Below are 25,611 nucleotides of genomic sequence, written 5' to 3'. Positions count from 1 at the left end.
GCTTATTTGTTATTGTGTCCACTGAGAGTCTTTGAAATAAGCCAGGGTACTTTTTCATGTTTGGATGAAGGAACTTGGAATCAAAATTCTGGATGGTGAAGGGATTTAAATACAAAAAGCTCACTAAAGATTACCAGGAGCTACACCCTTCAAGTCTGTTTAGGAATAGGATGACCCTAGCCTGAGAGATGTTGCTCATTTCTGATGCTAAAGATTGGTATGCAGGCAAAGGGCAGATGAGAAATAGATCAAAACTAAAATCTTAGTCACTTGAGGATGACATTTCTAAGATTCAGGGAACAGGGACTGTGGGAGAGGAGAGAAACAAATCCTTAAGTGAAGCTTAGCCCTCCAGGACTTAGGCATTAATTTTACATAGTTTAACATACCCAAGATTTTTTAAAAATAACAAAAGTGATGATTTCCTATTTAAGAGGACATTTTAAGTTGGGAGAAAGGCTTCATAAAGACATTGCTTGAGCTGCTTCTGGGTGAATTTGCCAAGTATATTTTGGTGTTCCAGATGGTCCTGGTCAGCTGGAGGAATCAGAGGAAGGAAAGGAGAATGGTTCATTCAAATCCTGCGTAACCTACTGTGATATAATAAAAAGTATATATTTGGTCCGTACCTCCAGTTCTGAGATGAGCTCCTAATGCTATTGTAGATTGAGGGACTAGGAGAATCTTAGTGTCTGACCCAGAGGTCTTAAATCCCTTGGAATTTCCTGGGTGGTAGGAGCATCTTTTGTTCTAATGAGGTGCCTCTTAGTGGGCTCCTGGACAGCCTCGGGCTGGGGTCTAGCTGCTAGGGAACGAATCATGAAGGTCGGAACTTTCAGTCCCACCCCTGGACCTCCAAAAAGGGGAGACAGGTTGAAGGTTGAGTTGATCACCAATGGCCAATGATGGGCCGATGGTCATGCCTACATAATAAAGCCTCCATAAAAACCCCAAAGGACAAGATTTATGCAGCTTCTGGATTGCTGAACACGTGGAGGTGAAGGGAGGGCGGTACACCTGGAGAGGGCTTGGAAGCTCTGTGCCCCTTCCCCTTCCACACACACAGGAAGCATGGAGCTTCCATGCCGTCTCCAGATGTGCCACCCTCCCACCACCTTCATGTGCATCTTGCCCTTTGCGCCTCTTCCATCTGGCTGTTCATCTGTATCCTTTGTGATATCCTTCAGAATAAATGGATAAATGTAAGTTAAGTGTTTCCCTGAGTTCTGTGAGCCACTCTAGCAAATTAATCAAACCAGAGGTGGGGATCATAGGATCCCTGATGTATAGCCAGTTGGTCAGAAGTACAGATACAACCTACTGCCTTCACCTGGTACCTGAAGTTGGGGGCAGTGTTGGACTGAGCCCTTAACCTGTGGGATCTGATGCTAACTCCAGATAGATAGTGTTAGAATTGGGTTAAATTGTAAGACACCCAGTGAGTATTCAATGGGAAATTTTCCAGTGGAGAGTGTCCAGTGGAGGAAAACCCCTCCACATCTGGTATCAGGAGTGTTGTGTTGGCTGTGTAAGAGAAGAAAAAGTGTTTATCTCTTCTACCTACCCATATGGACTGATAAATAGTTGCTCAATAGTACATTCTTTAAATGAAGCTTATTTGTTGGGATGCAGCAGACCCTCCAAAATAGCGATCCCTCTATCCCCACCTCTAAATTTCCCTCCCTTAGTCCCAGGCAAGTGTGCTAGCAAAACACTTGATGAGAAGACAGATCCTGACCATGGCTTGTTCACTGAAGGGCTCCCACCTCTTACTTGTTTGCTGGTTTAAGGGAAGCCAAGGCATGGAATGTCTTAAAGTATTATCAAAAGAGATATACACAATGTAGCCCTGCTCCTGACAACTGCTCAATCTTGTTGGTCTCTTCGTTGCTCCCCAGCCTGTTTTCAGAAGCAGACACCTGCTCCTTATTGAACTTTATTGAATGTCTTTTTAAAAGTATCAGAGTCCCACCTTAAGGTTTCCATACAGAAGCTGGGAGTGAGCGCTTGATGCTACTAGTTCATTCATTCCTATGGTACCATGTCAAAAAATAGGGGCTTATATACTTTGAGATGGAGTTTCCCTCTGTCACCTAGGCTGGAGTGCAGTGACGCCTTCTCAGCTCACTGCAACCTCCACCTCCTGGGTTCAAGCAATTCTCTTGCCACAGCCTCCCAAGTAGCTGGGATTGCAGGCACCCACCACCACGTCCGGCTAATTTTTTTATTTTTAGTAGAGACGGAGTTTCACCATGTTGGCCAGACTGATCTCAAACTCCTGACCTCAGGTGATCCACCCACCTCAGCCTCCCAATGTGCTAGGATTACGGGCATGAGCCACCACACCCAGCCAGGGGCTTATTTATTCCAGGACCAACAGCTTCCCCTTACTTAATAGAGCAAAATGTTCCAGTACCAGAAACATTTTTCAGTGAGGAACTGCTGACAGGTGCAAAATTATTTTTATATTCTTTAAACAGGACTTGTGGAACCTATTCATCACCCCGAGGCAGCGTGATGAGAGGCTGCTTTAACAACTCAGCTGGTCATTGCCTGGCCATCAGCACAAGTGGAAGCCCCTTTCTTGCCTGGTTCCTTTACTTCTCTTAATGACTACCCAGCAAACTGTTAAGCATCAGTAATTTCACAAGATGTTCGAGGCCCCATCTTAATCTTCCTGACCAAGATTCTGAACAAGCCAGCCTCTAGGAAGCCGGGTCCATTTAGTAAGGGGTATAAAGCAGCAGTTCCCAAACCAGGAACTTACGTGCTTACTCGGGCCTCCTCAGAAATGCTGAATCGCAGCCTCCCCGGGTGGAACCCAAGATAACTATATTGTTAACAAGCTGTCGAGTGGATTCTGAAGCCCAGCTACATTTGGGAACCACTCACATAGATTCAGATTAAGGTATAAATTGCATGTTTATGCCATTCCATAGGACAATTTGCAGTAAAAAGGCTAATGTCAGAGTCAGTGTGAATTCTTTTTTTTTTTTTTTTTTTTTCTTTTCAGTTTTTTTATTTTGCTGTGAGGAGGGATGTGATGACTTCCAAGCTCTTTACATGTTGGAGCTGACACTAAAAGTCACCTACATACTTTTTCAAGTCCTTTCCCCATGTTTTTCTATAAAGCTCAGCTAAAATAACCCTCTGTGGAGCCTTCCCTGACTTCTCTCTCCTAAATGAAGAGCTCCTCTCTGTGTGCTCTAGTAGTTGGAGCAAATACAAGGATTAAACTTACTGTCTCTTGGCTCTTTGACTCTTTGGACGCCTGGAGAACAGGCATTATGACTCAACTTTGTATTTCTAGCATGTGGCATAAATCAATGTCTGTTGAAGGAAAAGGGAACAAAATACTCTTCGCTAACTAAAAACAAAGTACTACTTTTATTTGGCTCATTTCTCCATTTATTGAATAACCACATTTGGAGAGGCATGAAGCACTTAAGTTTTACATGACTACAAAGTTATCACAAATCTCAAACTTTTTAGCCACAGATATTTCACCTCTGTTTAAAGAAAAAGCTTTCAAAACATCTGAGTTAGCTTAATACACAGAGAACCTGAAATATACGGGAACTACATATTTTTAAATGCTTGTACTTCCTGCTCTAATAATGTCTTCTTTAAATGGAATCCAGCATAAAAGGGATTGAAATGTATAAGGTCATGATGCAAATGCTTTGGAGATAGTGAAACTGATCTGCACAACATGGAAAAAGATGTCATGTGCACAGAAGTTCTGCAAGGATTCATTGAGCCATCTGGGCTTCCATGGCTTGTGCTGTCCATTCTGGTGCTGTTTGACTAATTTTCTCCAAAAGGTTATTCACTTGGAAACAAAGTGATTGGATCTGCTTGTCCCACGTTGGCAGGGCTTCTCGTGTTTCAAAATGAACTATTCCATCAATCTGGTCAATAAATCCATTCATACGTCCTTCTGTTATCATTTGAGACGCTATCTTTTCCGCCTTAGCTGCAGGGATCTCTAAAAGAGCTCCAAGTTCTTCAAAGGTAATATTATTATATAATTTGCTTGCAGACAACAAATTGTGTTCAATAACAGCTCTGTCCAAGATGCTGGAACCATCAGCTGTAGTTGCTTTTTGGTGAGGCATCAGCATGGCGGCAAATTCTTGAAGCTGATTTCCTCTGATGATCCTATCTAGGTACATTTTCTCTAGGATCCCATAGGCAGCAAGTTGCTGGCACCTTTCATCCTTAAAAAGAGTCGCTAGCATCCGAGAACGCTGCTGTCCTGCTGATGCTAAGATCGTACAGTGCAAAGCATGTTTTAAGGCCTCTAGTCTTTCACTTTCGTGGACTATTGTCTTGTAAGAGAATTCATTGTACCTTTGTGCAGCTTCAATGAATTTTCTTCTATAATCAAGAACACGTGCATAGCATACCTTATAATGTATCTGTAATTGTTCATTGGTTGATTCATTCTGAAGCAACGATGCTCTATTTATGTAAGCCTCTGCCTGGACTGGATCATCATCCTCCAGATATAGCCTAGCAATCTTCAAGTAAGTCTCCAGTTTATAATCTACATTGTACTGTTTTTGTCCTGTTTCCAAAGGAATTCCCACCAACACTTGGGCTGCATTTCTCCAATCTTCTTCTTTCTCATATATAGACGCAAGATGCTGTCTTATGGAAGCAACCTGCTCCTCAAATGAAATGACTCTAGGTTGGATCTTTTCCAAGGTGAAGTGATAGATTTCTTTGGCTGTGCTATCAGGCAAGTTAGGGAGATGTGTGCAAAAATCAGTCAGCAACTGCCGCGAGATCACAAGACTGACATTTTCATTTACCATTGCTTCCACAAAAGCTTTCAAAGCTTCTAGTTGTTCTGCTCCAGATAACTGAATGGCTTTTTCCAGGATCTGACGATACTTGCCAGCCAGATCTTTATGAGAGCCGCTCGAATTCATGAGCTGGGCCAAATCCTGTCGCACGGCTGCCGCCATCTTTCTCCCAGCTCAGCGGTGGATGCAGTGTGAATTCTTTTGGTGACAGGTTGAATGTACCCTGATGTTTCTTTCTTTTTTTTTTTTTTTCAGATGGAGTCTCACTCTGTCACACACCCTGGAGTGCAGTGGCGCGATCTCAGCTCACTGTAACTTCCGCCTCCCAGGTTCAAGCAATTCTCCTGCCTCAGACTCCTGAGTAGCTGGGATTATAGGCATGCGCCACTGCACCTGGCTAATTTTTGTATTTTTAGCTCTGTTGGCCAGGCTGGTCTCAAACTCCTGACCTCAGGTGATCCGTTCACCTTGGCCTCCTAAAGTGCTGGGGTTACAGGCATAAGCCACTATGCCTGGCCTATCCTGGTGTTTCTAATATAATCATCATTGCACTAAGGATAATTTAACTATTATCCCACTCTAATATTTGAACTTCTCAATCCATTTCTTATTTTTCAGATTTAATAGACTCATACCAGATTCCCCTTATTAAGTTGATGCTGTTTGAAGCTGAATTGTGGCTGCTTGACTCCATTAGTTTTCATTTGTGGCCATCACCTGTCTCATCCTGGGTGCTGTCAGCCATTTGTTAATATTCCCTTGGGCTAGTTAATGTGCAGTTCAAGTCTCCTGAATTTTACTTCCTGATTTCTATCAATTTGTTGGTAAAAATTTCCATATCCAGTAGATTCAGGACATTAGCAAAAGTGCCACCTAAGATTTTGTTTTTCTTGACCTTATCCAATCATCTCATAAGATAATTCTCCAGCTTTTGCATTCATAAAAATAAAACACCTGCAACGGGAAGAAGAGCTTAAAAACCTTTTTTCTTTTTTTTGTTGTGGGGGCGGCAGGGGTTGATATGGCTTGGTTCTGTGTCCCCACTCAAATCTCACCTTGAATTATAATCCCCATAATCTCCACGTATCAAGGGCGGGACCGGATGGCGGTACTTGGATCTTGAGGGCAGTTTCCCTCATGCTATTCTCGTGATAGTGAGTGAGTCCCACGAGATATGATGGTTTTATAAGTGTCTGGCATTTCCCCTGTTTGCATTCAGTCCGTTCTGCCACCCTGTGAAGAAGGTGTCTGCTTCTCCTTTGCCTTTCACCCTGGTTGTAAGTTTCCTGAGGACTACCCAGCAATGAGGAACTGTGAGTCAATTAAACCTCTTTCGTTTATAAATTACCCAGTCTCAGGCAGTTCTTTATAGCAGCGTGAGAATGGACTAATACTGGGGTCTCACTCTGTTGCTCAGGCTTGTCTCGAACTCCTGGCCTTAAGCAATCCTCCTGCCCCAGCCTCCCAAGTCGCTGAGATTGTAAGTGTGAGCCACTGCGCCCAGCTCTGGGGGAGGAGCTTTTATAAATGCAAACCCCTGGTCTCTATACCCACTGACTCATTAAGTAGATATGGGATGAGGCTCAGGAATCTGCATTTTTCAAGTACCCACAGATAATTACGTACACTAAAGTTGTTGTGTACAAAATACTAAGGAAGTACTGTTTACACTTTAGTACACACTTTGAGTACTTCTGACACAGGTGGTCTGTAAACCACAATTTGAGAAACGAATATACTCTTGTAAAAGATGTTAAAGTGGAAAGTTTCACACATCTCAAATAAGACAAGATTTCACACAATTGCATAGAACATCATCACCCAGGAAAAATAGCATTGTGGCCTTAGCTCCATGATCACTTGCATTCTTGGCAAAATCTCCTACCACCGGGTGAGTCATGTTATGAAACTAACTCTCCCTGAGGTTTTGATTTTGTTTTTGTTTGGTCTCATTATGGCTCCAGGATGGGTTTTTTTGTTTTGTTTTGTTTTGTTTTTTTGAGACGGAGTCTCGCACTGTCGCCCAGGCTGGAGTGCAGTGGCACGATCTCGGCTCACTGCAACCTCTGCCTCCCAGGTTCAAGCAATTCTCCTGCCTCAGTCTCCCGAGTAGTTGGGATTACAGGTGCCTACCACCACGCCCAGCTAATTTTTGTATTTTTAGTAGAGACGGGGTTTCATCATGTTAGCCAGGATGGATGGTCTCGATCTCCTGACCTTGTGATCCGCCTGCCTCGGCCTCCCAAAGTGCTGGGATTACAGGTGTGAGCCACCGCGCCCGGCCCCAGGATGTTTTATAAGAGATCAGTCTTTTCTTTCTTCCTTCCTTCCTTCCTTCTTTCCTTCCTTCCTTCCTTCCTTCCTTCCTTCCTTCCTTTTTTTTGAGACGGAGTCTCACTTTGTCACCCAGGCTGGAGTGCAATGACATGATCTCGGCTCACTGCAACTTCCCGGGTTCAAGCAATTCTCCTGCCTCGGCCTCCGAGTAGCTGGGATTACAGGCAGCCACCACCATGCCTGGGTAATTTTTTGTATTTTTAGTAGAGACAGGGTTTCGCCATGTTGGCCAGGCTGGTCTCAAACTCCTTACCTCAGGTGATCCGCCCGCCTTGGCCTCCCAAAGTGCTGGGATTACAGGCGTGAGCCACCCTGTCCGGCCAAGAAACAGAACCTTATGGTAACCCCTTCTACATTTTGTAACATTAAAACACTTGGAAAATAATATTTTCATTTAGATTTCATTTAGACTATTGGTATTGTTTATTTCCTATGTGGAATTTTGTTATGAGTTTTAAGATTCTGGGTAAACTTCCTCACCCCAACCCCAAATTTAATTGTCACATTTATAGTAGGCATCTATTCTGCAATTTTGTAACTTGAATGTCTTTGAATGTTTTGACAGTCCTCATTATCACATTGATTCCTTCTGCCTAGATTCTGCTAAAGGTGAACATTTCCCTTCTGACTGAAGTCTGTGTTACATTCATTAATAGCAATTTTCTTTAGTGTGGATTCTCTGGTGAATGTGAACTTCTGAGGCTTGAGAGAAGCCCGTACTGAACTCATCACATTTATGGGGTCTCTCTCCCCTATGAACTCGCTCATCAGTGCCAAGTTTTGTACTCTGAGAAAAATTCTCACCGCTCTTATGACAATGATGTGCATTCTCTCCTGAATGGAGGGTACTCTGAAGGAGAAGAGAGGAGCACCTGGTGAAGCTCTCACTACGCTCATCACACAGGTAGGGTTGCTCTCCCGTATGGTTCCTGAGTCCCATGTGGATCTGCAACTGTACAATAACCCTGACCACATCCCCTTCACTTCGAAGGTTTTCCTCCTACACAGGTGCTTTCATAACTGGAAAAATTTTTGTACTAGCTGATACCCACAATTCATGCATCACATATAAGCCCCCTCTATTGTGTGCACTCCAAGAGGAAATGGGCCGAAGCTTTTAACACATTCTTCATATATACAAGGTTCTCTTCTCCTCTGTCCGATTGTCTCATGAACTCAAAGGAAATACTTCAGCTGAAGGCCTACCACAAACATTGGCAGGGTTTCTCTCCTTGTGGAATGTCTGAATTTGGTGATAGGTGGTAAGGGGTTCAGCTGTATCTGAGTCATTCATCTATATATAATTTCTCTGTGAGTTATGGTATATCCTTGCCCATTTGAGTGATTACAAAAAAATTTTCTGGCTGGGCGCGGTGGCTCACGCCTGTAATCCCAGCACTTTGGGAGACCGAGGTGGGCAGATCACGAGATCAAGAGATCAAGACCATCCTGGCCAACCAACATGGTGAAACCCCATCTCTACTAAAAATACAAAAATTAGCTGGGCGTAGTGGCACATGCCTGTAGTCCCAGCTACTCGGGAGGCTGAGGCAGGAGAATCACTTGAACCCAGGAGGCAAAGGTTGCAGTGAGCCAAGATCATGCCGCTGCACTCCAGCCTGGTGACAGAGCAAGACTCTGTCTCAAAATAAATAAATAAATAAATAATTCCATAGTTATTACTAAATTGGGACTTCTGTTCTATGGGAGTTCTTCGGTGCCTGTTTGTGACAAATTGTGACTTCTGGTTATAAATATTTGTAACCCTAAGCACAGAGTTTGATTAGGTTTCTGAGCCATTAGTTCAGCGGTCCCCAACCTTTTGAGTACCAGGGACTAGTTTCATAGAAGACATTTATTCCGTGGACAGGGAGTGGGGAGAGGGAAGGATGAGTGGTTTCAGAATGAAACTGTTCCCCCTCAGATCATCAGGCATTAGTTAGATTCTCATAAGGAGCACACAGCCTAGATCCCTCATGCGCACAGTTCACAATAGGGTTTGCGCTCCTACGTGAATCTAATGCTGCTGCTGATCTGACAGGAGGTGGACGGAGTTCGGCTGGTAATGCTTGCCACCCACCGCTCACCTTCTGCTGTGCGTCTAGGTTCCTAACAGGCCACAGACTGGTACCTGTGGCTGGGGGATTGGGAACCCCTGCATTAGGTAGTGGAGAATGTTGCTCTATAAAGCCAGGCAACAGTTGACTTTGGAGCTTCCCTAAGCAATATTTTCTGGAATCCTCCCCTTCGAGAGTCATAATGTAGTTGTGACTCTGAGTTATTTGACTGTCACCTTTTCCTATATTTGGCAGCAAGAAAGTTTTCTGTAAAGAATCATTAAATTCTTTTTTTTTTTTTTTTTTTTTTTTGAGACAAAGTCTCGCTTTTGTCCCCCAGGCTGGAGTGCGATGGCCTCCCAGGTTCAAGCGATTCTCCTGCCTCGGCCCCCTGAGTAGCTGAGATTACAGGTGCCTGCCACCATGACTGGCTAATTTTTGTATTTTTAGTAGAGACAGGGTTTCACCATATTGGCCAGGTTGGTCTCATACACCTGATCTCAAGTAATCCACCCGCCTTGGCCTCCCAAAGAGCTGGGATTACACATGTGAGCCACTGCACCTGGCCCCTGTGTTTGAATTCTGACAGCATCAATTTTTTACAGTATGCCATGGAACGTGCTATGAAATCTCTCTATACCTGAGTCTTCTCTTTCAGTAAAACAGGAATAGCAACCTCTTTCCATGACACAGGGCTATAATGAAGATGATGTGTGATTGTGATAATAAAATGTACTTGTACAATGTCCGGTACATAGGAAATACTAGTGATACCCTTTTGTGTGTGTGGTTTTTTTTTTTTTTTTTTTTTTTTTGAGACAGTCTTGCTCTGTTGCCCAGGCTGGAGAGCAGTGGCATGGCCTCAGCTCACTGCAACCTCTGCCTCCCAGATTCAAGAGATTCTCCAGCCTCAGCCTCCTGAGTGGCTGGGATTACAGGCACTTGCCAACATGCCTGGCTAATTTTTGTATTTTTAGTAGAGACAGGGTTTCACCATGTTGGCCGAGCTGGTCTCAAACTTCTGACCTCAGGTGATCTGCCCGCTTCAGCCTCCCAAAGTGCTGGGATTCCAAGCATGAGTCACCATGCCCGGTCTATATAAAACATTTGATTAAAAAATACATTAGCAATTTCATGGGCCAATGTGAGGCATAGTGACATATCGACAAAGATCTAGAATGGGTAGAGAAGAGGTATTTACAAATTTGTTTATTGCCCAGTCAGTGCACATAAAGATTCTCTGTAGCATCCAGATACTATCTCTTTCTCTTCAGGTTCAGGAATCATCTGTTGGTGCTTTGTATTGTCAAATGCACTGTTCCTGGCTGATTTATATTCAGATTCTCCCTCTTATCCCTTAACCCTGGCAACCACTGATCTGTTCTCTATTCCTATATTTTTGCCTTTTCCAGAATGTCATATTGAGGCAGGAAAATAGGGTCTGCAGGCAGGGAACATAAGGCCAATTCACACTTCAGCTATGACAGGAAATATCCTCTTCATAGGGCATATGCAGAGTAAACGACTTTGTAACTTTACTTAATCCTCTTCATCTACATAGGGCATACACCAAGTAACCAATGGAATCCTCTAGAGGGTATTTAAACTCCCCAAAAGTTATTATTATTATTATACTTTAAGTTCTAGGGTACATGTGCAAAACGTGCAGTTTTGTTACATATGTATACATGTGCCATGTTGGTGTGCTGCGCCCATCAACTCGTCATTTACATTGGGTATTTCTCCTAATGCTATCCCTCCCCCATCCCCTGACCCCACAACAGGCCCCGGTGTGTGATGTTTCCTGCCCTGTGTCCAAGTGATCTTATTGTTCGATTCCCACCTATGAGTGAGAACACGCGATGTTTGGTTTTCTGTCCTTGTGATAGTTTGCTGAGAATAATGGTTTCCAGCTTCATCCATGTCCCTGCAAAGGACAAGAACTCATCCTTTTTTATGGCTGCACGTATTCCATGGTATGTGTGTGCCACATTTTCTTAATCCAGTCTATCATTGATGGATGTTTGAGTTGGTTCCAAGTATTTGCTATTGTGAATAGTACTGCAATAAACATACGTGTGCATGTGTCTTTATAGCAGCATGATTTATAATCCTTTGGGTATATACCCAGTAATGGGATGGCTGAGTCAAATGGTATTTCTAGTTCTAGATCCTTGAGGAATCGCCACACTGTCTTCCACAGTGGTTGAACTAGTTTACAGTCCCACCAACAGTGTAAACGTGTTCCTGTTTCTCCACATCCTCCCCAGGATCTGTTGTTTCCTGACTTTTTAATGATCGTCATTCTAACTGGCATGAGATGGTATCTCATTGTGGTTTTGATTTGTATTTCTCTGATGACCAGTGATGATGAGCATTTTTTATGTGTCTGTTGGCTGCATAAATGTCTTCTTTTGAGAAGTGTCTGTTCATATCCTTCGCCCACTTTTTGATGGGTGTTTTTTTTCTTGTAAATTTGTTTAAGTTCTTTGTAGATTCTGGATATTAGTCCTTTGTCAGATGGGTAGATTGCAAAAATTTTCTCCCATTCTGTAGGTTGCCTGTTCACTCTGATGGTAGCTTCTTTTGCTGTGCAGAAGCTCTTTAGTTTAATTAGATCCAATTTGTCTATTTTGGCTTTTGTTGCCATTGCTTTTGGTGTTTTAGTCATGAAGTCTTTGTCTATACCTATGTCCTGAATGGTATTACCTAGGTTTTCTTCTAGGGTTTTTATGGTTTTAGGTCTTACATTTAAGTCTTTAATCCATCTTGAATTAATTTTTGTATAAGGAAGGGATCCAGTTTCATCTTTCTACATATGGTTAGCCAGTTTTCCCAGCACTATTTATTAAATAGGGAATCGTTTCCCTATTTCTTGTTTTTGTCAGGTTTTTCAAAGATCAGATGGTTGTAGATGTGTGGTGTGATTTCTGAGGCCTCTGTTCTGTTCTATTGGTCTATATATCTGTTTTGGTACCAGTAACATGCTGTTTTGGTTACTGTAGCCTTGTAGTATAGTTTGAAGTCAGGTAGTGTGATGCCTCCAGCTTTGTTCTTTTTGCTTAGGATTGTCTTGGCTATGCGGGCTCTTTTTTGGTTCCACATGAACTTTAAAGTAGTTTTTTTCCCAATTCTATAAGGAAAGTCATTGGTAGCTTAATGGGTATGGCATTGAATCTATAAATTACCTTGGACAGTATGGCCATTTTCACAATATTGATTCTTCCTATCCATGAGCATGGAATGTTCTTCCTTTTGTTTGTGTCCTCTTTTATATCGTTGAGCAGTGGTTTGTAGTTCTTGAAGAGGTCCTTCACATCCCTTGTAAGTTGGATTCCTAGGTATTGTATTCTCTTTGTAGCAATTGTATGGGTAAACTCCCACAAATTCTTTTTTTTTTTTTTTTTTTTGAGACGGAGTCTCGCTGTGTCGCCCAGGTTGGAGTGCAGTGGCGCGATCTCGGCTCACTGCAAGCTCCGCCTCCTGGGCTTACGCCATTCTCCTGCCTCAGCCTCCCGAGTAGCTGGGACCACAGGCGCCCGCCACCTCGCCCGGCTAGTTTTTTGTATTTTTTAGTAGAGACGGGGTTTCACCGTGTTCGCCAGGATGGTCTCGATCTCCTGACCTCGTGATCCGCCCGTCTAGGCCTCCCAAAGTGCTGGGATTACAGGCTTGAGCCACCGCGCCCGGCCAACTCCCACAAATTCTTAATGGGACCCTTGAGCCTCTATGCTTGGGCCATTCCCACACTGTGGAGTGTACTTTCATTTTCAATAAATTTCTGCTTTTGTTGCTTCATTCTTTCCTTGCTTTGTTTGTGTGTTTTGTCCAATTCTTTGTTCAAGACACCAAGAACTTGGACACCCTCTGCCAGTAACAGTATAAATGGAATCACACATTATGTGTCTGAGATGAGTTTGGAGATTGGGTTCTTTCACGTAGTATTTTAGATTTATCCATGTTGTTGCATTTATTAATAATTAAGTCCTTTTTTACTTCTGGGTAGTAACTTTAATGGATATACCACATTTTTTTTATTCATTCACTCATTGAAGGACATTTGAGTTGGTTCCAGCATTGGATGATTATGAATAATGCTGCTAGAAACATTTGTATACAGGTTTTTGTTGGATATAAGTTTTTATTTTTATTTTTATTTTATTTTAAGTTCTGGGATACATGTGCAGAACATGCAGGTTTGTTACATAGGTATACATGTGCCATTGTTGTTTGCTGCACCCATCAACCCATCATCTAGGTTTTAAGCTCCGCATGTATTACATATTTGTCCTAATCCTCTCTCTCCCCTTGCCCCCCACCCCTTGATAGGCCCCAATGATGTGTGACCCTGTGTCCATGTGTTCTCATTGTTCAATTCTCTAGAATGAATACCTAGAAGTGAAATTGCTGGGTATCACGATACATGTTCAACTTTTTTTTTTTTTTTTTTTTTTGAGACGGAGTCTTGCTCTGTCGCCCAGGCTGGAGTGCAGTGGCCGGATCTCAGCTCACTGCAAGCTCTGCCTCCCGGGTTCACGCCATTCTCCTGCCTTAGCCTCCTGAGTAGCTGGGACTACAGGCGTCCGCCACCTCGCCCGGCTAGTTTTTTGTATTTTTTAGTAGAGACGGGGTTTCACCGTGTTAGCCAGGATGGTCTCGATCTCCTGACCTCGTGATCTGCCCATCTCGGCCTCCCAAAGTGCTGGGATTACAGGCTTGAGCCACCGCACCCGGCCACATGTTCAACTTTTTAAGAAAGTGCCAAACTGTTTTCCGGAGTGGCTGTGACATTTTGCACTCCCGCCAGCAATGTATGAGAATTCCTGTTGCTTTGAACCCTTGCTAACACTTGGTATTGTCAGTATTTTCAAATTATAGCTAATCTCAAAAGGGCAAGTGGTAGGAGGTTTCTGACATGGCTCCCATGGTATTCATGCCTCCAGGTAGTTGTACCCTTGGATAATTTCCTCGTCTTGAGTTTGGGCTGAACCTAATGCCTTGGTTCTAATGAATAGAATAAGAAATACTAACAATATTAATTTCCCTTTCATTTTCTTAAATGTAAATTAATATGGCAACAGTGATGAGGTGTTGCTTCTGGGATCACATTACAAAAGACTGTGACTTATGTCTTGCTGAACTTCTCTTTCTGGCTCTTCTTGCGTGCTTGATCTGATGGGAAGGGTCAACCCTGGCAAGGGACTGAAGGCCATCTCCAGAGAACAGTCAGCGAGGAACTGAGGCCCTCAGTCCAACAGCCCTCAAGTAACTGAATCCTGTGAATAATCATGCTTGGAAGAGGATCCTTTCCCTCCAGGCTCCCAGCCTTCAATGGCGTTCACAGCCCCAACCAATAACTTGATTGAAGCCTTGTGAGGGACTCTTGGGCAGAGAACCCAATTAAGCTGTTCCTGGATCCTTGACCCACAGAAACTGAGATAAATGTCATGTTGGTTTAGCCACTAAGTTTTGGGATAATTTGTTACACAGCAATAAACAGCAAGTACATGTGTAATAATGTTTCATTGTGTTTTAAATTTGCATTTTCTCTAATAATTAATGATGTTGAGCATCTTTTGAGATGTTTATTTGCTCTCTGTATATATTCTCTGGTCAACATCCATTCATATTGCTTCTTTCTTTTAAAAATTGGATCATGTGTTTCCTTATTGTCAAGTCTTGCAAGGTTACTTATTTATTTTTCAGAGAACAGGTTCTGGCACTGTCCCCCAGGCTGGAGTGCCGTGGCATGATCATAGCTCACTGCAGCCTCAAACTCCTGGTCTCAAGCAGTCCTCTCCCTGCGTTCTCCTAAGGCACTGGGATTATAGTCATGAGTCACTGAGCCCAGCCTGACAGGGTTTTTAAAAAGACATATTCTAAATATATGGCATATTAATCTGTTCTTGCACTGCTGCAAAGAAATACCTTAAACTGGGTAATTTATAAAGAAAGAGAGGCCGAGGTGGGCGGATCACGAGATCAGGAGTTCAAGACCAGTCTGACCAACATGGTGAAACCCCATCTCTACTAAAAATACAAAAATTAGCCAGGCATGGAGGTGTGTGCCTGTAATCCCAGCTACTCAGGAGGCTGAAGCAGGAGAATCCCTTGAACCCGGGAGATGGAGGTTGCAGTAAGCCAAGATCGTGCCACTGCACTCCAGCCTGGGCGACAGAGCAAGACTCCATCTCAAAAAAAAAAGGAAAAAAGAAAAGAGGTTTAATTGGCTCACGTTCCACAGGCTGTATAGGAAGCATGACTGGGGAGGCCTCAGGAATTTTACGATCATGGCAGAAGGCAAAGGGGAAGCAGGCACCTCTTATGAGCAGGAGGAAGAGAGTGAAAGGGGAGGTGCTATATACTTTTCAACAACCAGATCTTGCGAGAACTCACTCACTATCATGAGAACAGCAAGGGGAAGTCTGCCCCCATTATCCAATCACCTCCCACCAGGCCCCTCCTCCAACACTGGGGATTACAATTTCACATGAGATTTGGGCGGGCACAGAAATCCAAATCATATCATATGGCTTTGCATGGTGTGTCATACAAATGTTTTTCTCTCAATTGTCTTTTTATTCTCCGAACAATGTCCTTCACTGATAAAATGCTTCTAATTTTGATGAAATCCAATTTATCAATTTTTTGTTTCATGGATTGTGCTTTTGGTATTACATGTTAGATCTCTTTAGTACATACTTGTAGTCCCAGCTTCTCAGGAGGCTGAGGTGGGAGGATTGCTTGAACCCAGGAGTTTGAAGGCAGCTTGGGCAACACAGTGAGATGCTCTCAAAAAAAAAAAAAAAAAAGTTCTTTGCTTAATTACAGCTCATAAAGTTGTTTTTCCTAAGAGTTTTATAGTGGCTGGGCACAGTGGCTCAAGCCTGTAATCCCAGCACTTTGGGAGGCCGAGATGGGCGGATCACGAGGTCAGGAGATCGAGACCATCCTGCCTAACACGGTGAAACCCCGTCTCTACTAAAAAATACAAAAAACTAGCCGGGCGAGGTGGTGGGCACCTGTAGTTCCAGCTACTCGAGAGGCTAAGGCAGGAGAATGGCGTAAACCCGGGAGGCGGAGCTTGCAGTGAGCTGAGATCCGGCCACTGCACTCCAGCCTGGGCAACAGAGCAAGACTCCGTCTCAAAAACAAACAAACAAAAAAAGAATTTTATAGTAATTTTTATTTATTTATTTATTTTTTTGAGATGGAGTCTCTGTCACCCAGACTGGAGTGCAGTGGCATGATCTCGGCTCACTGCAACCTCTGCCTCTGGGGTTGAAGCGATTCTCCTGCCTCAGCCTCCCTAGTAGCTGGGATTACAGGTGCCCACCACCACGCCTGGCTAATTTTTATATTTTTAGCAGAGACGGGGTTTCACCATGTTGGCCAGGCTGGTCTGGAACTCCTGACCTCAGGTGATCTGCCCACCTCGGCCTCCCAAAGTGCTGGGATTGCAGGCATGAACCACTGCACTGGGCCTGTGATTTTTTTTTTTTTTAAATTGCCGTATTAGGATGTAATTCACATGCCATGCAAGTCACTCATTTAAAATGTAAATTCGATTTTTTTGGGTTTTTTTGTTTTTTTTTTTTTGAGATGGAGTCTTGCCATGTTGCCCAGGCTGGAGTGCAGTGGTGAGACCTTGGCTCACTGCAACCCCTGCCTCGTGGGTTCAAGTGATTCTCCTGTCTCAGCCTCCCGAGTAGCTGGGATTATAGGTGCCCACCACCACGCCAGGCTAATATTTATACTTTTAGTAGAGATGGGGTTTCACCATGTTGGTCAGGCCAGTCTTGAACTCCTGACCTCCGGTGATCCACCCACCTTGACCTCCCAAAGTGCTGGGATTACAGGCGTGAGCCCCTGTGCCTGGCCTCAGTGTTTTTTAGTATATTCATAGGATTGTATAACCATCACTACAAACTAATTTTAGAACATTATCATTCACCCCAAAAGAAACTTCATACCCATTACCAATCAATCCTCTTCCCTACTTCCCACCATTAGTCCTAAACCACTAACCACTAACCTACCCTGTCTCCATAAATTTACCCATTCTAGGCATTTTATATAAATGGAATTATACAATATGTGTTCTTTTGTGACTTATTTCTTTCACTTTGCATGTTTTCAAGGTTCATCCATGTTGTAGCAGATATCTTTTTATAGCTTCATAATATTCCATTGTGTGGATATACCATGTGTTATTGATCTACTCATCAGCTGATGAACATTTCGGTTGTTTCAACTTTTTAGCTAATATGAACACTGCTGCTATGAACATTTGTGTACAGGTTTTTGTGTGGGCATATGTTTGCATTTCTCTTGAGTATGCTTAGGAGTGGAATTGCTGGGCCATTTGGAAACTTTCCATGTCACTTTTTGAGGATGTGTTAAACTGTTTTCCAATGCTGCACCACTTTACGGTTCTACCAGTAATACATGAGTGACAACCACCACCACTTATTATTGTCTTCTTGATTATTGCCATGCTATTGAGTATGAAGTGGTATCCCATAGTTTTGTTATGATCCATTTTTAGTTAATGTTTATATAAGTGTACATTACATTGACTTTCTTTTTCTTTTTTTTTTTTTGGGATGAAGTCTTGCTCTGTCGCCCAGGTTGGATTCCAGTGGCTTGATCTCAACTCACTGCAACCTCCATCTCCCAGGTTCCGGTAATTCTCCTGCCTCAGCCTCCCAAGTAGCTGGGACTACAGGTGCGTGCCACCATACCCGGCTAATTTTTTGTATTTTTAGTAGAGACCGGGTTTCACCACATTGGCCAGTCTGGTTTTGAACTCCTCATGTCAATTAATCCACCTGCCTCAGCCTCCCAAAGTGCTGCAATCACGCCCAGCCTACATTGATTTTCAAGTGTTGACCCAGCCTTGTATTACTGAGATAAACTTCATTTGGTTGTGATGTGTTATCTTCTTATATATTACTAAATTTGGTTTGCTAAGATTTTGCTGAAGAGTTTTTGCACTTATGTTCATGAAGGTAATTGATCTGTAGCTTTCTTTTTTTTTTTTTTTTTTTTTTTTTTTTGAGACGGAGTCTTGCTCTGCCGCCCAGGCTGGAGTACAGTGGCCGGATCTCAGCTCACTGCAAGCTCCGCCTCCCGGGTTCACGCCATTCTCCTGCCTCAGCCTCCCGAGTAGCTGGGACTACAGGCGCCTGCCACCTCGCCCGGCTAGTTTTTTGTATTTTTAGTAGAGACGGGGTTTCACCGTGTTAGCCAGGATGGTCTCGATCTCCTGACCTCGTGATCCGCCCATCTCGGCCTCCCAAAGTGCTGGGATTACAGGCTTGAGCCACCGCGCCCGGCCCAATCTGTAGCTTTCTTTTCTCATGATGTCTTTGTCTAGTTTTGTTCTTTTTCTTTCTTTCTTTCTTTCTTTTTTTTTGAGAAAGAGTTTTGTTCTTGTTGCCCAGGCTGGAGTGCAGTGGCAGGATCTCAGCTCACGGCAACTTCTGCCTCCTGTGTTCAAGCAATTCTCCTGCCTCAGCCTCCTGAGTAAGTGGGATTACAGGCACCCACCACCACATCTGGCTAGTTTTTGGTATTTTTAGTAGAGACGGGGTTTCACCATGTTAGCCAGGCTGGTCTCGAACTCCTGACCTCAGGTGATCCACCCACCTCAGCTTCCCAAAGTGCTGGGATTACAAGCGTGAGCTACCATGCCTGGCATCTTTGTCTAGTTTTGATATGAAGGTAATGCCGGTTTCATAAAATGAGCTACAAAGTGTTGCCTCTTTATCTTCTGGAAGAGATTGTGAAGAATTTATGCTATTTCTTCTTCAAATGTTTGGAAGAATTCACCAGTGAAATCATTTGACCTCAAGTTTTCCTTTTTGTAAGCTATGAATCAGATCTTTTAATAGATTCAGGATTGTTCACTTTATTTCTCCTTGAATGAGTTTTGATAATTTGTGTCTTTCAAGGAATTGGTCCATTTTATTTAAGTTGTTGTATACGCGTGCACAGAGTTGTCCCTAGGATTCTCTATCATCCTTTTACTGTCTGTAAAAAGGGAAAGTAGTGATGTCCCCTCTTTCATTGTTTATGTCATTGTTTATGTCAGTAATTTGTGTCTTCTCTCTCTTTCTTATTAAAGAATCAATGTTTGATTTAATTTATTTTCTCTATTTTTCTGATTTCAATTTCATTGATTTCTGCTCTAAACTTTTTAAAAATTTTTCTTTATTTACTTTTTGAGACAGAATCTCACTCTGTAGCCCAAGCTGGAGTGCGGTGGCATGATCTTGGCTCACTGCAACCTCTGCTCCCAGGACTAAGTGATTCTTGTGCCTCAGCCTCCTGAGCAGCTGGGATTACAGGCAAGCACCACCACACCCGGCCAATTGTTTGGACAGGGTTTCACCATGTTGCTCAGGGTAGTCTCAAACCCCTGAGCTCAGGTGATCTGCCCACCTCGGCCTCCCAAAATTCTGGGATTACAGGTGTGAGCCACCGTACCTGGCTAAACTTTATTATTTCTTTCCTTCTGTTTGCTTTATTTTTGCCTTTCTTTTTCTAGTTTATTTAGGTGGATTACTCCATTTTAGAGACCAAATAACCATAATACCAAATCCTGACTAAAATAGCACAAACAAATTTAAAAAAGAAAAAAAAAAAACCCAGACAAATGTATAGGTGTAAAACTTACAAATAAAGTATTTTATTAAAAATAACCACATAAATAGTTAATAAGGCACTTTGGGAGGCTGAGGCAGGAGGATCACGAGGTCAGGAGATCGAGACCATCCTAGCTAACACAGTGAAACCCGTCTCTACTAAAAATACAAAAAATTAGCCGGACATGGTAGCACGTGCCTGTAGTCCCAGCTACTCGGGAGGCTGAGGCAGGAGAATCACTTGAACCCGGGAGGCAGAGGTTGCAGTGAGCTGAGATCAGCACCACTGCACTCCAGCCTGGGCGACAGAACAAGACTCCGTCTCAAAAAAAAAAAAAATTAATACGGAGAAACAATATTTTAATATCAATAAATACTGAAAACCCACTGGCTCTCATTTAGCACAATTTAAAAAACAGGGTTCAGCCATGGTTGCTCACACCTGTAATCCCAGCATTCTGGGAGGCCAAGGTGGGCGAATCACCTGAGGTCAGGAGTTCAAGACCAGCCTGGCCAACATGGTGAAACCCTGTCTCTACTAAGAATACAAAACTTAGCTGGGCATGGTGGCGCACACCTGTAATCCCAGCTACTCGGGAAGCTGAGGCCGGACAATCGCTTGAACCCAGGAGGTGGAGGTTGCAATGAGCCAAGATCACGCCACTGCACTCTAGCCTGGGCGACAGAGTAAGACTCCATCTCAAAAAACAAACAAACAAAAAAACAAGCCAAGGTCCCTGTAGCCTTCTCTGCTATGGGAGGCTACAAGAAGCTGGTTATCTGTAACCAGAAGAGGGCCCTCAGCAGAACCTGACTCTGGTGAGGTTCTGATCCCTACCCTCTAGCCTCCGGAACTGTGAGAAATACATTTCTGTTGTTTATATTTAACAAATGGGTAACGTGTTCCAGTTATTCAACAATCAAAACTATATTTAAAAGTGAAAAACAAAAAATTACAGGAAAGTCTCACTCTTACCCCTGCTTCCCCAGACAACTTTTAATATAGTTTTGATTATTAAATGACTTTATTAGTTCCTATTTAGGCTTCCAGTGTGACATTATGCAAATATAAGCAAATATGGATATAATTCTCATTCTCCCTTACACAAAATATTCTGTGTACATATTTGATATATTTATATATATATACATACATACATACATTGCTCTTTATCTTGCATTTTTCATTTAATAACATATCTTGGAGATATTTCCATTTCAGTGAGGAAGTTTTGTTTAGTCTTCATTGGAGCTACATACAATTCCACTATGTGGATGTCTAGTTTATTAAGCCAGTCCTCTGTTGACATACATTTGTGTTGTTTTTCCATTTTTTACTAATGGAGACAATGCCGAATGTTTTCAAAGCACACGTGCAAGTGTATCTGTGGGATAAACTCTCAGAAATGGGGTATTTGACTCAAAAGGCAAGTGTATTTACAGTTTTGGTAGATGTTGTCAAATTCCTCTCCAAAGGAGTCATTCTATTTTGTGCCTGCCCATAGCAGTCTGAGGATGCCTGTTTTTCCACAGCCTCACTAACAATGGGTTTTACAACTTTTCAATTTCTGTAATCCCGGCACTTTGGGAGGCCGAGACAGGCAGATCATGAGGTCAGGAGATAAAGAGCATTCTGGCTAACATGGTGAAACCCTGTCTCTATTAAAAATAGAAAAAATTTGCCAGGTGTGGTGGCGCGCACCTGTAATCCCAGCTACTCGGGAGGCCAGGGCAGAATTGCTTGAACCCAGGAGGCTGAGGTTGCAGTGAGCCGAGATCGTGCCACTGCACTCAAGCCTGGGTAACAGAGCAAGACTCCACCTCACAAACAAACAAACAAACAAACAAAAAACAAGAAAACAAAACAAAAAACACTTTTCAATTTTTTGCTAACCTGATCGGTAGGAAATGGTGTCTCAGTAGGGTTTTGATTTTCATTTCTCATATAATGAGAAAGGTAGAACACCTTTCGAAAAATGTAAGAGTCATTTGTGTTTCTCTCTGACAAGTCTCTTCATATTTTCCATGTTTTTTCTTCTTGATTTCTAAGAGCTCTTGATAAATAAGGCAATGGATCCCTTTGTCTGCAATATGAGTTGCAAATATTTTCAACAGTTTGTAATCTTTTACTCCATTCGTATTCTTCCTCTGGGAGCTGGCAAAGGGGAAAACCTCTCTTTTTTAAAGCCCGCCCTCTAGGTTTTTCTTTCCCATTCAATATTTATTCATACATTAATTTATTTGAGGAATTCAATAGAATATGGTTGAAAGCAGTGATTGGAAGAAATAAAACCATTTCATAATCTTATATGCCCCATTGAGGTGACACTCTACAATAAACCAGTTACACTTACTTTTGCTTTCTTTTGCTATTTGCCAAGCAATAATACTGGGAAACATTTGAGATGGCTTGCAAAATCCTGAAAAGCATAAAATAGAAAATAAAAACCACTCACTGATACTATTAATATATTAGCGTCTTTCCAGTTTTTTCTTATATGTATGTATCTTTAACATCTGCTATAACTTATGTACATTTACCTAAGTCATTAAAAATAATCCAAAATTATAATTTTTCTTGCTAGAGAATAATGAATCATATATAAATATTATAATTTACAGAAAAACATTTCTGTTATTGTAATGTAAAATGTTTCCTTTTTAAAAAATACTAAAAATAACATGGTAATATATACCTTTTATACATAATTCATCTGATTATTTCCTCAATGTAGTTCTTAGATGTAAAATTTCTAAGTCAAATGGCAGAAACATTTTAAAGGCTTTTGATATATGTTGCCAAACTGTGTTCTGGACAGGATGCTGCCAAAGTATTCAGGGAAAATTTAATTCAGTGAAATGCATTTGTTGGAAAATAAGAATAAATAAGCTCTAACTCAAGAAACTAGAAAAATAATTATAAACTTAAAAGAAGTAGGCCAGGTGTGGTGACTCACACCTGTAATCCCAGAGCTCTGGGAAGCCAAGATGTGAGGATCACTGGAGGCCAGGAGATCAAGACCAGCCTAGGCAACATAGCAAGACCCTATCCCCAACAAAATTTAAAAATTAGCCAGGAGTGGTGCTGTGTGCCTGTAGTCCTAGCTACTTGGGAGGCTGAGATGGGAGGATCCCTTGAGCCCGGTAGTTCAAGATTACAGTGAGCTATGATCATGCCACTGCACTCTTGCCTGAGTAACAGAGAAAGAGCCTGTCTCTCCAAAAACTAAACAAAGACTGGGCGCAGTGGCTCACACCTGTAATCCCAGCACTTTGAGAGGCCAAGGCAGGCGGATCACGAGGTCAGGAGATCGAGACCATCCTGGCTAACATGGTGAAACCCCGTCTCTCCTAAAAATACAAAAAAACTAGCCAGGCGTGGTGGCAGGCGCCTGTAGTTCCAGCTACTGGGGAGGCTGAGGCAGGAGAATGGCATGAATCCAGGAGGTGCAGCTTGCAGTGAGCCAAGATGGCGCCACTGCACTCCAGCCTGGGTGACAGAGCAAGACTCCACCTCAAAAAAAAAAACAAAACAAAAACAAAAAAACTTAACAAACAAAAACACCCCAAAACAAACAAAAACACCCTAAAATAAGTAGAAGGATTTAGTAAAGATTTTAAAAATTAATAAAATAGAAAATAGCACGAAGAAAGAAGCATAATGTGTCCTGATTAGGAAAAACATAAAAAACTCATGCTTAGATACATTTAGTGAAATGGCAGGACACTTTTCTGCCTCTGAGGATTTTGCAAAACCTCTTTAAAGATAAAGAGATAATCTTGGCTGGGCTTGGTGGCTCATGCCTATAATCCCAGCACTTTGGGAGGCTGAGGCGGGCGGATCACTTGAGGTCAGGAGTTCGAAACCAGCCTGGCCAACATGGTAAAACCCCATCTCTACTACAAATACAAAACAGCTGGGTGTGGTGGCATGTGCCTCTAATCCCAGCAACTTGGGAGGCTAAGGCAGGAGAATCGCTTGAACCCGGGAGGTGGAGGTTGCAGTGAACCGAGATCACACCATTACACTCCAGTCTGGGCGACAAGAGCGAAACTCCATCTCAAAAAAAAATGTAGAGTTCCCATATACACCCTGCCCCCATACACGCATACCTCCCTCACTGTCAACTTCCTGCACCAGAATGGTACATTTGTTACAACTGCTGAACCTACACCCACACATCACTCAACATCCATAGTTAACACTAGGCTTCATTCTTGGTGTTGCACGTTCTGTGGGCTTTGACAAATGTCTAATGACATGTCTCCACCATCTTAGTATCATAAAGAATATTTCACTGCCCTAACAATCTTCTGTGCTTTGCCTATTCATCCTTCCTTCCCGCTAAACACTGGAAAACCACTGATATTTTCACTTTCTCCATAGTTTTGCCTTTTCCAGACTGTCATATACCTGGAATCATACAGTACATTTAGCCTTTTAGTTTGGCTTCTTTCACTTAGTAATATGCATTTAAGGTTCCTCCATGACTTTTCATGACTTGATAGCCCATTTCTTTTTAGCGCTGAATAATATTCCTTCTTGGTTTTTTTTTTTTGTTTTTTTTTTGTTTTTGTTTTTGTTTTTTGTTTTTGAGATGAAGTTTTGCTCTTGTTGCCCAGGCTGGAGTGTATTGGCATGATCTCTGCTCACTGCAACCTCTGCCTCCTGGGTTCAAGCAATTCTCCTGCCTCAGCCTCCGGAGTAGCTGGGACTACAGGCATGCACCACCATGCTCAGCTAATTTTGTATTTTTAGTAGAGACGGGGTTTCACCATGTTGGTCAGGCTGGTCTCAAACTTCTGACCTCAGGTGATCCACCTGCCTTGGCCTCCCAAAGTGCCGGGATTACTGGCGTGAGCCACCACACCCAGCCAATATTTCATTTTTTAAGGGAATACATTTAGTGAAATTCCATCCTACATTTTATTCTTAAGCATCTGTATTTTCTAAAATTTCTGTAGAACATACGTATTTTCAAATCTAATTTTTATAATTTGGTTTACATGTAAGATGATGTTACCAATTCAGACCTCATTCAAATGTCGCCAGTTTTATATGCACTAATTTGTGTGTGTATTTAGTTCTGTGCAATTTTATTACCTGTATAGAATTGTGTAAGAAAATAAGGAACGATTCTGTCGTAGGGATTCTTTGTGCTACCCTTTTTACAGCCAGACCCATCTCACTTCCCACTTCCTCTATCCAGTCCCTGGCAACCAATAATCTGTTCTGCATCTTGATAATTTTGTCATTTCAGGAATGTTACAGAAATGAAATCACACAGTATGTAACTTTTTGAGATTACCTTTCTTTACTTAGCATAATTCCCTTCAGATCTATCCAAATTGTTGTGTGAATCAACAGTTCGTTCTTTTTATGCTGTGTAGAATTCCAAGGCATAGATATACTTCAGTTTGTGTATTCGTCAACTGAAGAACATTGATTTGAGAAGGTTTTGATTTGACTGAGTGTTTTACACAATCACAGTGACTGCCACATGGAAAACAGGCTGGGATGTGGAGAGTAAGGAAGGCTGCGTAGGAGGCTCTTCAAAATGAGAGAAAGGGAGAGGGAGACAGAGAGGCACAGTGGGTTAATTAGGGTAACAACAGTGGAAGTGGTGAGGAGTGGTTGGATTCTGAATATACTTTGATAGTAGAGCTGACAGATTTGCTGATGGATTGATCTGGGGCTGAGAGAGAAAGAAAAATGGGGTGACTCCAAGGTTTTTGGCCTAGGCAACTTGAAGGGTA

General features: G+C 42.5%; 1 protein-coding gene across 2 annotated transcripts; it reads right to left on the bottom strand.

Annotated features, from left to right (window-relative positions):
* Positions 1-3,364: 3,364 nt before the first annotated feature.
* LOC112609023 (COP9 signalosome complex subunit 4-like) lies at positions 3,365-4,995 on the bottom strand. 2 transcript variants are annotated; one of them, XM_025361325.1, is made up of 2 exons: positions 3,972-4,995; positions 3,365-3,898 (listed from the first exon to the last, which is right to left on the bottom strand). In XM_025361325.1, the coding sequence occupies exons 1-2, from the start codon at positions 4,971-4,973 to the stop codon at positions 3,830-3,832; spliced, it is 1,071 nt and encodes a 356-aa protein (XP_025217110.1). In that variant the 5' UTR covers positions 4,974-4,995; the 3' UTR covers positions 3,365-3,829. The 2 variants fall into 2 exon arrangements, with proteins under 2 accessions (XP_025217110.1, XP_025217102.1); XM_025361317.1 differs by having other exon boundaries at positions 3,365-4,995.
* Between the last annotated feature and the right edge of the window lie 20,616 nt (positions 4,996-25,611).

Source organism: Theropithecus gelada, chromosome 1 (assembly GCF_003255815.1).
Source record: "Theropithecus gelada isolate Dixy chromosome 1, Tgel_1.0, whole genome shotgun sequence".
Taxonomy (NCBI): Eukaryota; Metazoa; Chordata; class Mammalia; order Primates; family Cercopithecidae; genus Theropithecus; species Theropithecus gelada.
Note: the sequence above shows the minus strand (reverse complement) of the source record. Positions and strands in the feature narration are given on the sequence as shown.

Bases quoted from the DNA above. Each gene is read 5' to 3' on its own strand.
- LOC112609023 (XM_025361317.1), bottom strand. From the start codon at position 4,973: ATGGCGGCAGCCGTGCGACAGGATTTGGCCCAGCTCATGAATTCGAGC.